This window comes from Nelumbo lutea, chromosome 4 (genome assembly GCF_056320005.1).
Source record: "Nelumbo lutea isolate HS-2025 chromosome 4, American lotus-T2T, whole genome shotgun sequence".
Taxonomy (NCBI): Eukaryota; Viridiplantae; Streptophyta; class Magnoliopsida; order Proteales; family Nelumbonaceae; genus Nelumbo; species Nelumbo lutea.
Window position 1 is genome coordinate 16,628,784 of NC_142687.1, and position 12,193 is coordinate 16,640,976.

The 12,193-nt window shown below is 35.9% G+C and overlaps 1 protein-coding gene and 1 long non-coding RNA gene across 4 annotated transcripts in view; one reads left to right on the forward strand and one right to left on the reverse strand.

Moving 5' to 3' along the window:
* The first annotated feature begins 2,352 nt into the window (after positions 1-2,352).
* LOC148854205 (uncharacterized) lies at positions 2,353-4,502 on the forward strand. Its single transcript, XR_016112577.1, has 4 exons — positions 2,353-2,512; positions 2,622-2,682; positions 4,130-4,310; positions 4,399-4,502. It is a non-coding gene; the product is annotated as an uncharacterized LOC148854205 (long non-coding RNA).
* The window catches only part of LOC148854206 (PH, RCC1 and FYVE domains-containing protein 1-like), a 121,944-nt gene continuing 112,460 nt past the window's right edge, over positions 2,710-12,193 (reverse strand). For 2 of the 3 annotated variants that reach the window (XM_088983040.1, XM_088983041.1), the window contains exons 7-9: positions 9,516-9,662; positions 5,873-6,165; positions 2,710-3,358 (exon numbers count right to left, since the gene is read on the reverse strand). In XM_088983040.1, the coding sequence (XP_088839166.1) occupies positions 3,220-3,358; positions 5,873-6,165; positions 9,516-9,662 (579 nt within the window). In that variant the 3' untranslated portion in view covers positions 2,710-3,219. The remainder of the gene's footprint in view (positions 3,359-5,872; positions 6,166-9,515; positions 9,663-12,193) is intronic. The other variant, XM_088983042.1, reaches the window with a different exon arrangement.

Genomic DNA, 12,193 nt, shown 5'->3' on the forward strand with positions numbered 1-12,193 from the left:
ATTAATTTTTTTTGTTTTAATTATTAATCGGATGTAAATTGCAAAATCCAAATTTGATTATATAAGCACCTTATCCAAATATGAGATAATCGGATTGAGTTGTAAAGTTTCAAGTATCATTAATAGGTATACTTGTTTTGCTAGATTCTTTTTTTTTGTAATATTTTATTTTTTTTGTGTATTTTGTTTATTCATTTATTAAAGAAATGTAAGATTTAAATAGAGGGAATTTAATGAGGTAAAAAATAGTAGTTTAATTTACAATTTAAACTTCATAATTACATAGGGACTAAATTAAAAAATGAGTATTACAACCAAAAAGTTTCACAATCATCTTATTCATGTTTTTAATAGTAGTGTAAATATAGAATTATAAATACATTCAATTTTTTATAATTTTTGTATTATGACATGTCACACTTACTTTTTTGTTTAATATGGTAATTATATGATATACATGTGCTTGAATGTTTTTTTTTGGTAAAACTTACATAGTTTTTCATTTTTGTATATTTATATTTTATTAATTGTTGTTATTTATTTATGACATTAAATGTTAACACGTTTGACTTAAAAGTTGAATTATTGACCTTTGCCAAATAGTAAAATAATTTCATTTTTTGTCGGTTTTAAATTATGTATTTTATTTTCATTATCAATAAAAATATTTATTGTTTATTATACTTATTTTTAATTTGATTAATACAAATATCATAAATGTGTATTTTTCTACATTTATTTTTATTTTAAAAAAATTATTACATAACTATGACTTCATAGGTTGATCAATTTGATTTGGATGGTTAAATTGCTTAGCCACTACTTAGATAATTGAGTTAGTTGTAAAATATATGGATTTAAATTGTTAAAAATATTAACGTAGATATAATTAGTAGCATTTATTAGCAATAAATAACTTAAATATAAGATTTAATAAGAGAAATGAGAGTTAATACCTCAAGTGCAAGCATTAATGCGAGGGGATTAAATGAGATGGAAATTAATAGTTGAAGTTACATTTTTAACCCTTACAATTAGAGATGAATTTAATAGATAAATATGAATAGTTTAGTTGCCACTAAGGTTGACATAAAGTTGTAATAAAATAACTTTTATATCATTTCTCAAACAAATAAATATAGGGTAATTTTAGTCCAAAAAACTTTCTCTGCATCTGCACTTTATATATAGTATAGATTTTAAACGAAAAAGGATTTTTAGTCATGTTTGAGAATTTATTTTTGGATTTTGAGGGGGAAAGTTGGTCAATGGGATTTTGGTTCCCATTGACCAAGAAGCCTTTGTTCTTTTTTCAGATTTATGTAAGATCCATGGAAAATTTATTTTCCCTTACCATCTCTCGGGTAAGTAACTTTTCAATTAGGGAAATTGCTAATACTTGGATGTGACAGAGTTGCCTTTTTAATAATGATTTTTATAATTAAAATGTTCATTGTCTTATTTACTTGGGAAATAAAAGAACATGGGTAAGGTAAATACATGGTTCAAAGTATCGATATGCCCTTATGTATCGCCAGGGACATATCAGTGCTTAAAAACACACGCTCAATGTTTTTTTTTTTCAAAATATGATTTACAAAGATGTTTTTAATGTTTTTTTTATTGAAATAAACCAAAGTCCCAAAACACCTGTAAATAGGTGTATCGAGACTAAAAGATACGATTTCATACGCCCAATACAATACGGGATGTATCATATCGATACTTTGAACCTTAATTAAATGCACCTACTTAGGTAAGTGTTTATTGAGAAATACTTATCCGATAAATAATTTACCAAAAAGAGTGGCTGAATTTTGCAAAGTTTTTGAACTAGGCCTCTTCTCCCAACCACCAAGGCTATCAGCATGATGATTTTGCCTTAAATCTTTGACAATACAATAAGGGGGTGTTTGCCAATGTAAATGTTTTTGTTTTCTAAAACGGAAACAACTGCACGTATGCCATTGGTGAACTAAAATGATTGTCGCCCTTTCCAGCAAAAATAAATTGTGTATAATTCCTCCACGTACGCCATTAATTTTTCATATTCTTTTTACGTATTTCCATATCCCTGCGAAGTATTAAAAGGCAATACTTTTGGATGTAGATCTTTGCGAGAGGACAGAGGAGTGATTGGGTCTCATACCATTGGATGGACACTTGAAAAATCAGTGGGTAAAAAATCAGTGTAGGAAGCTTTCAGTTTTACCGCTAACATATGAAGCGTTCAACTTGAAGGGAAAAACTTAATAACCAATCGTTCAAATCTTACTTTTGTTTTTAGCTGTCAATCAAGTATATACTTAAGTAACTAAACTGCCTCTTCCCCCGAAGTGCTGCAGTCAGGATCTCAAATGGGTTTTTGAGCTCTGGGCTTGGGATGTGCACTGCTTTAATAAGAAGGCTCAAACTGGCCAAATGGGCATTAAATGGAAACAATTCACAGTTATTTATTGCAGCATGGAAGGGATAAGTCCGAACATTAGCAAAAGATGGGTCCCTGAAAAAGGTAATGAAGTGATTTTGGTGACTCAAAATCAGTTGCTCTTCCGTACATACTCGGTTCAAAGATAAGAAGGAATTTCCTGCTAATATGCTTTTCTTTCAACAATATCCAGGACCCGGGAAGATTAATTTGGGTTGTGATAAGCATCCGGAAGTGAAGCAATCAATTTGATGGTCCAAACTCCTGACTCCAAAACTACCTGATAGAATAATGTATCAGTTGAACTAGATAAATTAGTGATTTAAGTACCATGTCTCTCTGTACAATTAGTATACTGTGGAAATATCAATTAAGTTTCATGCATCCACAAGCTTTTCAATGCTATCCTCTGTGAAATAAGCTAGCATTTTCTTTGGTTTCTTTCAAGAAAATCTAATCTAGTCTAATTCAAGTTAATGGAAACCCAGAGACCAAGGGCCGAAAAACAAAAATTATGCTGTGAAAAACTAACCAGTACCTCAACTGGAAATACATGAAATCCATCCAGTAAACTTGAGAGTGACAACTGCATAAATTCAACACAGGCAGCAGAATATCCAGATTCCTTGATATATGTCTTCTTAATTGCTTGAATGCTTCAATTCTTTTCCGACTACCTGAAATCTAACCCATGGATCCTTCTAACATAGCAAGCCCCACATAAGCGGTGCAAAAAGAATTTACAATTACCGTTAGTGGGGAGGGTTATGTATATCATTAGTATCAATTATTTAGGCTGCTTTCTCTCCTGGTGCTGCTGATGAAATGCCTATGGATTTCTCTGTACCAAGGATGTTGTGCCGCTGGAAGATCTTTATCCTGTTTTCAGCCCACCATTTCTCTGCTTGTTTCTCACTGAAATGTTTCCGACTGCAGAAAAGTGAAGAGGAATTGAATAAGTACAGATTATTGACACAACATGCATTATCAGTGACTGCAGAGGGGTTACTGATAAAAAAATGACTACATGGATGATTGAAACACCCTTCCAATTGGTTTAGTGAAAGGGCATTTATGTTTGTGCTTTCTATAAGGGCCACTATACCCAACAGAACCAAATGGACCAAACCAATAATGTTGGTTCTGGTTCTGTGGCTTTGTCCCAATTAATAATTGGGTTGAGACTGGTTCGTGCCATTCAAACCAATTCAGACTCGAACTGTTTACATAGTTAATAATATATAAAGGCTTCTTGGTTTTCTTGTAATTTTTGTTATATTTTATGTCCAAAAGGGTAAATTTCATATGTAGTATCTAAGATAATTTTGATTAAAAACTGCTTATTCAAAAAAAAAAAAAAGATTACACACTTTTTTATCAACATATAAACAGTTACTATTTTACCATAATTTTTATTAACATTATATCATAAAAAATAAAGTTTTAAATTGCTATTATCATAGGTTATTATAGATCTCAAATATAATTGGGTCAGATCCGATTGTCCCAATTAATAACTGGGACGGTTGGGTCTATCATATGGGACTGATTAATAATCAGTTTGGGATTGGTACACCCAGTCCCAAATCAGACCCGACCCATTGACAAGTTCTAACTAAAAGATGTACTGGTGATCAACAATATTACTACTATAATTGTCGTATGCATTTCTTACTATGTAATATCAATTTTCTTTTATAGGTATTTCTTGCTGTACAGTTGGGGGTTATTGCTTGGTATGAAGGGAAAAAAATCTTGGGCTGACAAGTGTGACGACATGGTTCAAATCTAAGAGCCACCACTTAATGCAAAAGTTGCCAGGGGTTAGGTCTGTATCCAGTCTCTCTCTTCCAAGACCTCTGATAGCTAAGATCATCACTGGGTAAGGCTCTTTTTTTCCCTCTTGCTTTATACCCTCCATAGTCCAGGGCATTGGAACTGAGGCATTTAAGCTTTTAGTTGGTTCACAGGCTTTAGTTCAAAAGAGATGCAGAAAATGCTCGGTATCAAACAAAAACAAAAATCTTCCCAGGAGAGAGCAGTTGAAAAGAGAGGTTGTGAAACCAGAAACAAGCTTCCTATAAGGTGCCTTCAAAATTCAAATAATGGTTGACTGAGATATGAATGCAGTAGATCCTTTATCCAAAGAATGAACATTCATGCATGCATATGTATATATGTAGATAAACAACGTTAGTAAATAAAATTGGAAATACAATGGCAAAGACTGGGATATGCAAGGAAAACCTTCATAGAAATGCCAGACTTTCTGGGTATCAGGGAATTGCATCTTTATTATACAAGGACAATGTGATGGCATGCTTGATGGACTGATGGTTTATACTCTTTTATTTAATATAATATCATAGCACGGATGTAGTCTCAGTTTGATCATTTAGAACCCTAAGAAGAAGAGATGATGGTTTTAACCATCTCATCAAGAGTGAAAAACTTGACTGGCTAAAAATAAGTTACCAAAGCCATTGGCTAGATCTGTGCAATTGGTAATAATTTGTCTTGTACTCTATCTGAGAGCTTGTGCCATTTGGCTCATAAATGATACTTCTAAGGCACACATGGAGATTTTAGTAATGCTTCTTTTGGTAAGAGTGCAAATGCAAATATGTTTGGTTTATGGAAATGCAAACTTGGTTTGGTTTTGCATTGGTAAACTTTGTATTCTTACCAACTTTATTTGGTTGTGGTTGTATAAAGTACAAACATGAATTTCAAGACTGATCTACCTTTTCTACATTGACCAACATTGAGTGCAAAATTTTGTGGAAGCAAACATTGCTCCCATTTTGAATGCAAAAATGTCAAAAAAATTACTTTCATTTTCAACACAAAAATGCATTCTTACCAAATGCATACAAAACTAAACCAAAGTGCAAATTCACTTTGGTTCAGCACTTGTATTCCTACCAAGCACAGCCTAAAAACCAAATATTAGGGCATAAATGAACTAGGTCCAGGTGGATCTGGATTATACTGGATTTGATTTTACTTTGCAGATGTTGCCTGCAACCAATTTTAACGAGCCCAAGTGAAGATTCCTTTTTTTTTTTGTGGAGAACCTGCATCTTATCTGACTTGTAAATCAAATATAGCTCGAATACCAATATGCACTATGAAATAATGTACACTAACAATGTCAAGTATCAAGTAAATGCAGTCTAGCTCTATCTCAGATCATGATCAACCAAAATATGACATCCAATTTAAGGTTCTGATCCCAACCACATATTCAATAAGATAGAGCAGGGCTTAATCCTTTTATACATACATGAATCTCTATTTCAAGGTTTACTCTAGGAAGGATGTAGACTGGGCCAGAACCAAGGTACTGCTTCTCTATTTTATGCCCTTTGCAAATAAGTTGGAATCTGGAAAATTCCTTTTGACCACCAACTAGGAACAAAGTAGATGGTATTGTTCTCATACCTGAAGCGTATGCGTTTGAGGTCATTGCCACCACCTGGCAAGGAGGAAAGAGTTATGTAGACTCCTGGTTCATCTTGTACAACCCAATCTGTTGGTTCAGTTTGTGCCTGGTTTCTATTGCATAAGTATGGATTCGCCTGGATGTCAGTGGAACCTTGTTCAAGAGAAGTAAGGCTGTTCAAGTGGTTCTCAGTAGAAACAAGGCTTAGAGCATTGGATGTTTGTCCAGCAACTGAACCTGATTCGCTGTTGATAGTAAATCCACCAGGCACCCTTTCAGCCATGTCTTTCAACTGGTAGAACATTGACCATATATTAGCACTAGAATGCCAAGTGATGCATGTAGTAGTAACACGTGGGAACTGTAGGAGACAAATGGGAAAACAACTGATTCATGGGATGATGATGATGAGTTCCCAGTCCTTTCATCATTTTCCATGTTGGCACACAAATTTGGATCCCTTCATATTCTCTTTTGATTTTCAATATGGGTAGGTCCTGGGTACATTTTGATGCATAAAAAGAACATACCGTAGGGGTATCATGCAAAACACAGTATTGTTATTATCAAAACAAGAAATGCTTAAGAACTTGGTTAATATAGGATATGCTTGTCAAGGAAAATTTGCTCCCAATAAGCTCAAGAGCACAATGTAAAAATAGAAACAAGTGAGTCTGAGCTAGATAACATTATGAGGTCTTACATATAGTGGCCCAGTTAAATGGCCATAAAATTGAATAAAGATGTCATATTATTCCCAACGAATATAGATAGAATATGGCTATCAACAATATGCAGGTATAATCTTCATTTCATGATATGCAATGTTCTTTCTTTCTTTTTTTTTTTCTAATTTGGATTTGGATTCCATTTCTGCCCTAATGTATTTCAGGTTACACTAGGAGCCTGAGTTCACCAGTTTTTGTCATTCTTGTTATTACTTTAAGTTCTGTTTTTATTACTTGAGTTTGGTCCCACTTCATAAGGGCAAAACTTGCATTTCAGTTGTACTTGAGAGGCTATATAAACATCAGCCACCTGGTGGAGAGATTACTTTTCTTTATTCCACCATTCTTTCAATTCCTCTTGCCCTCTCTATTTTGTCTTCTCTATAATATAACAGTAGTTATAATATGGAATCAGATTTTCTAGTGGCCTGTGATCATCCATAGAAGTCTTTTTTTTTATAATAAAATAAAAATTTATTAAAAGAAAAAGACAAATACAAAGAAGGTGACCAGTAGTCACCCAAGAAAAAAAATTCTGACCCTTCAAACATTTCCAGGGCAAACAACCACCCAACAAAAGAAACACACCAGAAACCCAACACTCCAACAAGAAAAGCCTAAAAAACCACCCCAACCATACAAATACTACCCTTTCACAAGCCTAACATCCAACAAGGGGGGTGGGGAAGAACAAAAGAAAAACTCTCCACTCCTTTGGTAATTTCTTGAATTTCATCACTTTCTTATTTGGTCCAAGCCCTAAAAGACATCTTTTTTTTTTTACTCTTGAACCTTCTAATGCAAGATTAGCCTTCCCGACTTCCAAGATATCCTTAAGCTTATCATTAATCCTTTCCAGTTCCATAACCACCACCACCATCATCATCTACACTAATTCTGTTTTGCCAATCCGTTCTATTTCAAGCCATATTCTTGATTCTTTTTTTTGACTCATGAACCTTTTTAACTGCAAGATTAGCCTTCCTGACCTCCAACATATCCCTAAACTCATCATTAATCCTTTCCAGTTCCAGAACCACCACCATGCCTTATCCCAACTATAGGGGGTCGGCTACATGATCAATCCGTTCTACTTAAATCTATATCCAGTGTGTTTAAATCATTTCTTACTACTTCTACCCACATCCTTTTTGGTCTACCCCTTTCCCTTCTAGCCCCTTTAACTTGTGACAAATCACTTCTTCTAATTGGTGCTGTTGATGGTCTTCTATGCATGTGACCAAACCATCTTAGTCTACTTTCTCATTTTATCACCTACTGGGGCTACTCCTAGGTTCCTATGGATGACTGCATTCTCGATCCTATCCTTTCTAGTTTTTATGCTCATCCATTTTAGAATTCACATTTCTGCCACTCATTTTTTGGACATGTTACTTGACTGCTCAACACTCTGCTCCATACAACATAGCTGGCCTTACAGTTGTTTTATAGAATTTTCCTTTTAGTCTAAGTGGTATTTACCTATCACATAAAACTCCAGATGAACCCATCCGTTTTGCCCATCCTGCTCTAATTCTTTGGGTGACATCCTCCTTAATCTCTCTCTTGTTACGAATTATTGAACCAAGGTATCGGAAATGATCACATTGAGTTATCTCTTGGTCTCCAATCCCAAGTGTATCCCTATGCACTTCTACTAGTACTAAACTTACATGTCATATACTCTTGTTTTGGTCCTTATAAGCTCAATTATCTGATCAGCCACTAAAACTTCACTCTTTTCATTAATAACTCCTACAACCACATCTTCATTCCTTTCATTGATAGCTCCTGCACTTCTAAACTGTGTCTACTGTGACTGTCAACAGAATTTGAAAAGCTTTCTTCTGGATCAGCATCAGTCATCCTCAGATGCAATGGATATTTCTCTTCCGATTCTTTGAATTTCTTCCTAGCATAATCCTCTCCCCTAATGTTGTATTTTTTCCCTTGAATATTTGATCATTTATCTCATTCCCATAAACAGTTCTATCTTGTTATCCTTTATCTAAAAAAACCATTACCCAATGTTGGTCCCAACTATCTGGGGTCTTGGGAGGGGTAAACTGTGTATGATCCTAACATTTGGCATTTTTTTCAGACAAAATGGACTCTCAGACTCGAACCATTTTCTCACACTTGTAGTAGGTCGCCTCCTCTTCCTCTTGGTAAACATGTTGTTAGCTATTGTTGGGTATATGCTATAAAGTCCCTGCTCAACAGGACTATTGAGTGATCAAAGGCTTTGCTGGTAGCAAAAAGGTATACCTAAAAATATGGGATAAATTACTTTTTGACATTCTTTTCCATAGCAAAGGCTTTGCTGGTAGCAAAAAGACATACCTAAAAATATGGGATAAACTACTTTGTGACATTCTTTTCCATAGCTAAGGTTGGGTTTGTTCAAGTCATTAACTCTCCCAACTAATTTCAATTAGGCATTGCTTTAACTCAATATTAAAAATGCTTATCTACATAGAGACTTACAAGAAGAAGTGTTCATGGAACAATCTCATTGGATTTGTTGCTTGGATGGAGGATAAAGTATGTAGGTTACAAAGAGAAATATATCACCTAAAGCAATAGATAATGGCTTGGTTTGAGTGGTTTAGTTAATTTGTGGAGTTTGGTATGAAACAATGCTGGGTTGATCACTTAGTATTCAGCTATGGCAATGTGTATAGGAATATTATATTGGTGGTTTATATTGGTGAAATTTACAGGGAGTGATACTCAAGTGATATATATATATATATATATTTGGAGAAAAGGTAATGCATTATAAGGATTATTACATTGTTATTGGCCTTATTTCTATCAACATCACTATGGATGTAGTAGTGGTAGTAGTAGTAGTAGTAGTTGTTGTTGTTGTTGTTAAAGAACATGAAAGTTTAGCATGTCTTAACCTCACCTGTATGGTTAAACATTTGATTACTTCCTTTGCAGCCTTGCATTTTTCAGCTTCATCCCTTGCTAGAGCAGTGGCTTCCTTTAGTTGCTTTGATGTACTTTCTAACTTAGCTTCCAGTACTTGGGATTTGTAGGTCAGATTTTCCACCTATAGAATCCAGGTAAAATCTTGCTTAGTGATCTTGCAATCAGTTTAAAAAACTAATACACAATCAAGTAGTTATTTTATGGGTCTAGTGATATACAAGGTTTGATAACTAGATACCTGCACATGGCAAGAATACTAATGGCCATAGGGTAAGATATCGGTATAGGTATGTGGAGAAACAGTCCGGTAAATTAGTGTGGTCCCTGCCATATTAGTTACTATTTTTCATTTGCTTGTTAGTAGTCTTTCTGAGCCTTTTTAGCTACTGTTATTGTTGCTGTTATTGTCTGTTAAGTAGTGGTTTGGTTGGCAGGGGCATAGATGTCATTGTAGTTATTTTTATGATAGAAACATATAAATAATAAATCTGGGTGGCAGAAATAGATTAGATCTGCTCCCTTTCTCTTCTCATTCTTCCTCTCTTCTCTTCTCTTCTCTTCCTCTCTTCTTTCTTCTGGTTTTCTCTTTATTTTTTCTTGGTTTTCTTGCTGAAACTGCACCAGAATACTGGCTGACTCTGAACAGCACCAGCCTTCATGGTAGCAGAGCAGGGTTTAGGGCATGATAGGGTTCCCATGTAGGCTTGTTCCAGTTGAGGGAAAGCTGGTGGAGGAAATTACTAGTGGCAAAGTGTGGTACAGACAGGTGATTGGGTAATTGTATCAAACTTCTCTTCAGGGTGTTCATTATGGAAGCAAACTATGGAAGTTTCCAGCTCAGAAGAGTGAAATGCTCAATCTAAGGGTGAGCTGCTCAATCACATTGCTTATCACTGCAATCTGTGCGCTTCCAGCTCAGAAGAGTTCAAAGGATTCAATGTTAATGACCTCAACGGGAATGTGTATTACTTTCTGCACTCCTCCCCCTCTATTCCACACACACCCCATAGTCCCCTCAATAAGAAGGAAAGGAACTTGGACTCTAAGCTTTGATGGAAGTGTCTTGGGTAACCCTGGAGTTGCCGGCATAGGGGGAACCCTAGGAGATGAAAATGGGCTCATCTGCTGGGTATACAGTGGACCGATTGGAATAGCTGACTCTACAAAGGCAGAAGTGTTAGCATCTCAGGGATTCGCCTAGTCGGCAAACAGGGTATTCAGAACTTCTCCATCGAAGGTGACTCAGCAAACACTAGAAAAAGGTTAGGACAACAGGAAGCTGGATTGTGGAGACTTAGTCACTTCTTAACAGAGGCAAGAGATCTATTGGCTCTTACAAATGTTTCTCTGTACTGGATTCCAAGGGAGCTAAACGCCATTGCAGATGGATTAGCAAAATTAGGTGCCACTCTGGAGTCCTTGTATTGTGACAAAACTCCTCCTGTGTAATTCTCAGGGGTCTGACCCCTGTCATGTATTTGTACACCTTGTGTACCCTTCTCTCCTTTTAATGAAAACAATTAACTTCTTTCAAAAAAAAAAAAAAAAAAGAAAAAAAAAACTATGGAAGTTTCTCCACTTCTAAAGAGAGGATTGCCTTTAAGGCTTGGATCTGGTCACAGACTGAGATTCTGGAAGGACATTTAGTGCAATAGCAGGCCTTTAGCCGAGTTATTTCCCCAGTTATACCAGCTTGCAGAGAATCAGGAGGCAATGGTGGCTGACTGCTATGAAGTGAGGGACAACAGCATTTCCTGGAGCCCTTATTTCAGAAGACAGTTCCAAGATTGGGAAATTGACCAAGTGGTTGAGCTGTTTCAGTTTCTGTCCAATCAGTTGGAAGAAGACACTTGGATTTGGAACTGGACAGCAGATGGGCTTTTTTCAGTTAAATCCTTTTCCGGAAACTTAACAACTGGAGATAGAGCTGATGTTCCTGCTGACAAAATCTGGAATCCGACACCCCCCTCTAAAGTAAATGCTTTGGTTTGGGCTGTAGTTTTGGATAGAAGTCTATCTAAAAGGAACCTGATTAGAAGAGGTATACAGATCCAAGATCTGCTGTCTGTGCAGTATGGCCAAGGAGAAGAGGAGAACAACCATATGTTCCTTCATTGCCCTGTTTTTGCAGAAATTTGGGGGCATTTTCTCTCCTCCTTGGGGATTATCTTGGGTTATGCCAAATCCTGTGATGGATCTGCTATGGTGCTGGGAGCTCCAGGGCCTGCAAAAAGTGTGTGGATGCCTGTTCCTGCAGCAGTGATTAGTACCATCTGGGCGGAAAGAAATAGAAGAATTTTCCGAAACAGTTCCAAGGATGTAGATTGCCTAATTTCTTTTGGCAAGTTAGTTTCTTGGACAGCAGCTGCTAAAGGTCTTCAGACCAGGGTGCTTGGAGCCCAGCTGGGGTCTAGAAGTCTGTTTGAGCTGTAATTTAGTTTAGGGTCTTGGACCCAGTCTGTTGCTCCTTCAGTGGGCCCCCTCTGTAATCTCTTGTTCTGTTCTAATAAATTTACCTTACCTTTTTTCAAAAGAAAAAAAAAATGTAGGTTTGTTCCAGCTGGATACATGAGGATATACTAGGGCGGGATATTTCAGCCTGTTTTTCCTGATTCTTGGAGGTTTGTTGGAGAAATTCTTTCTGCCCAAGAT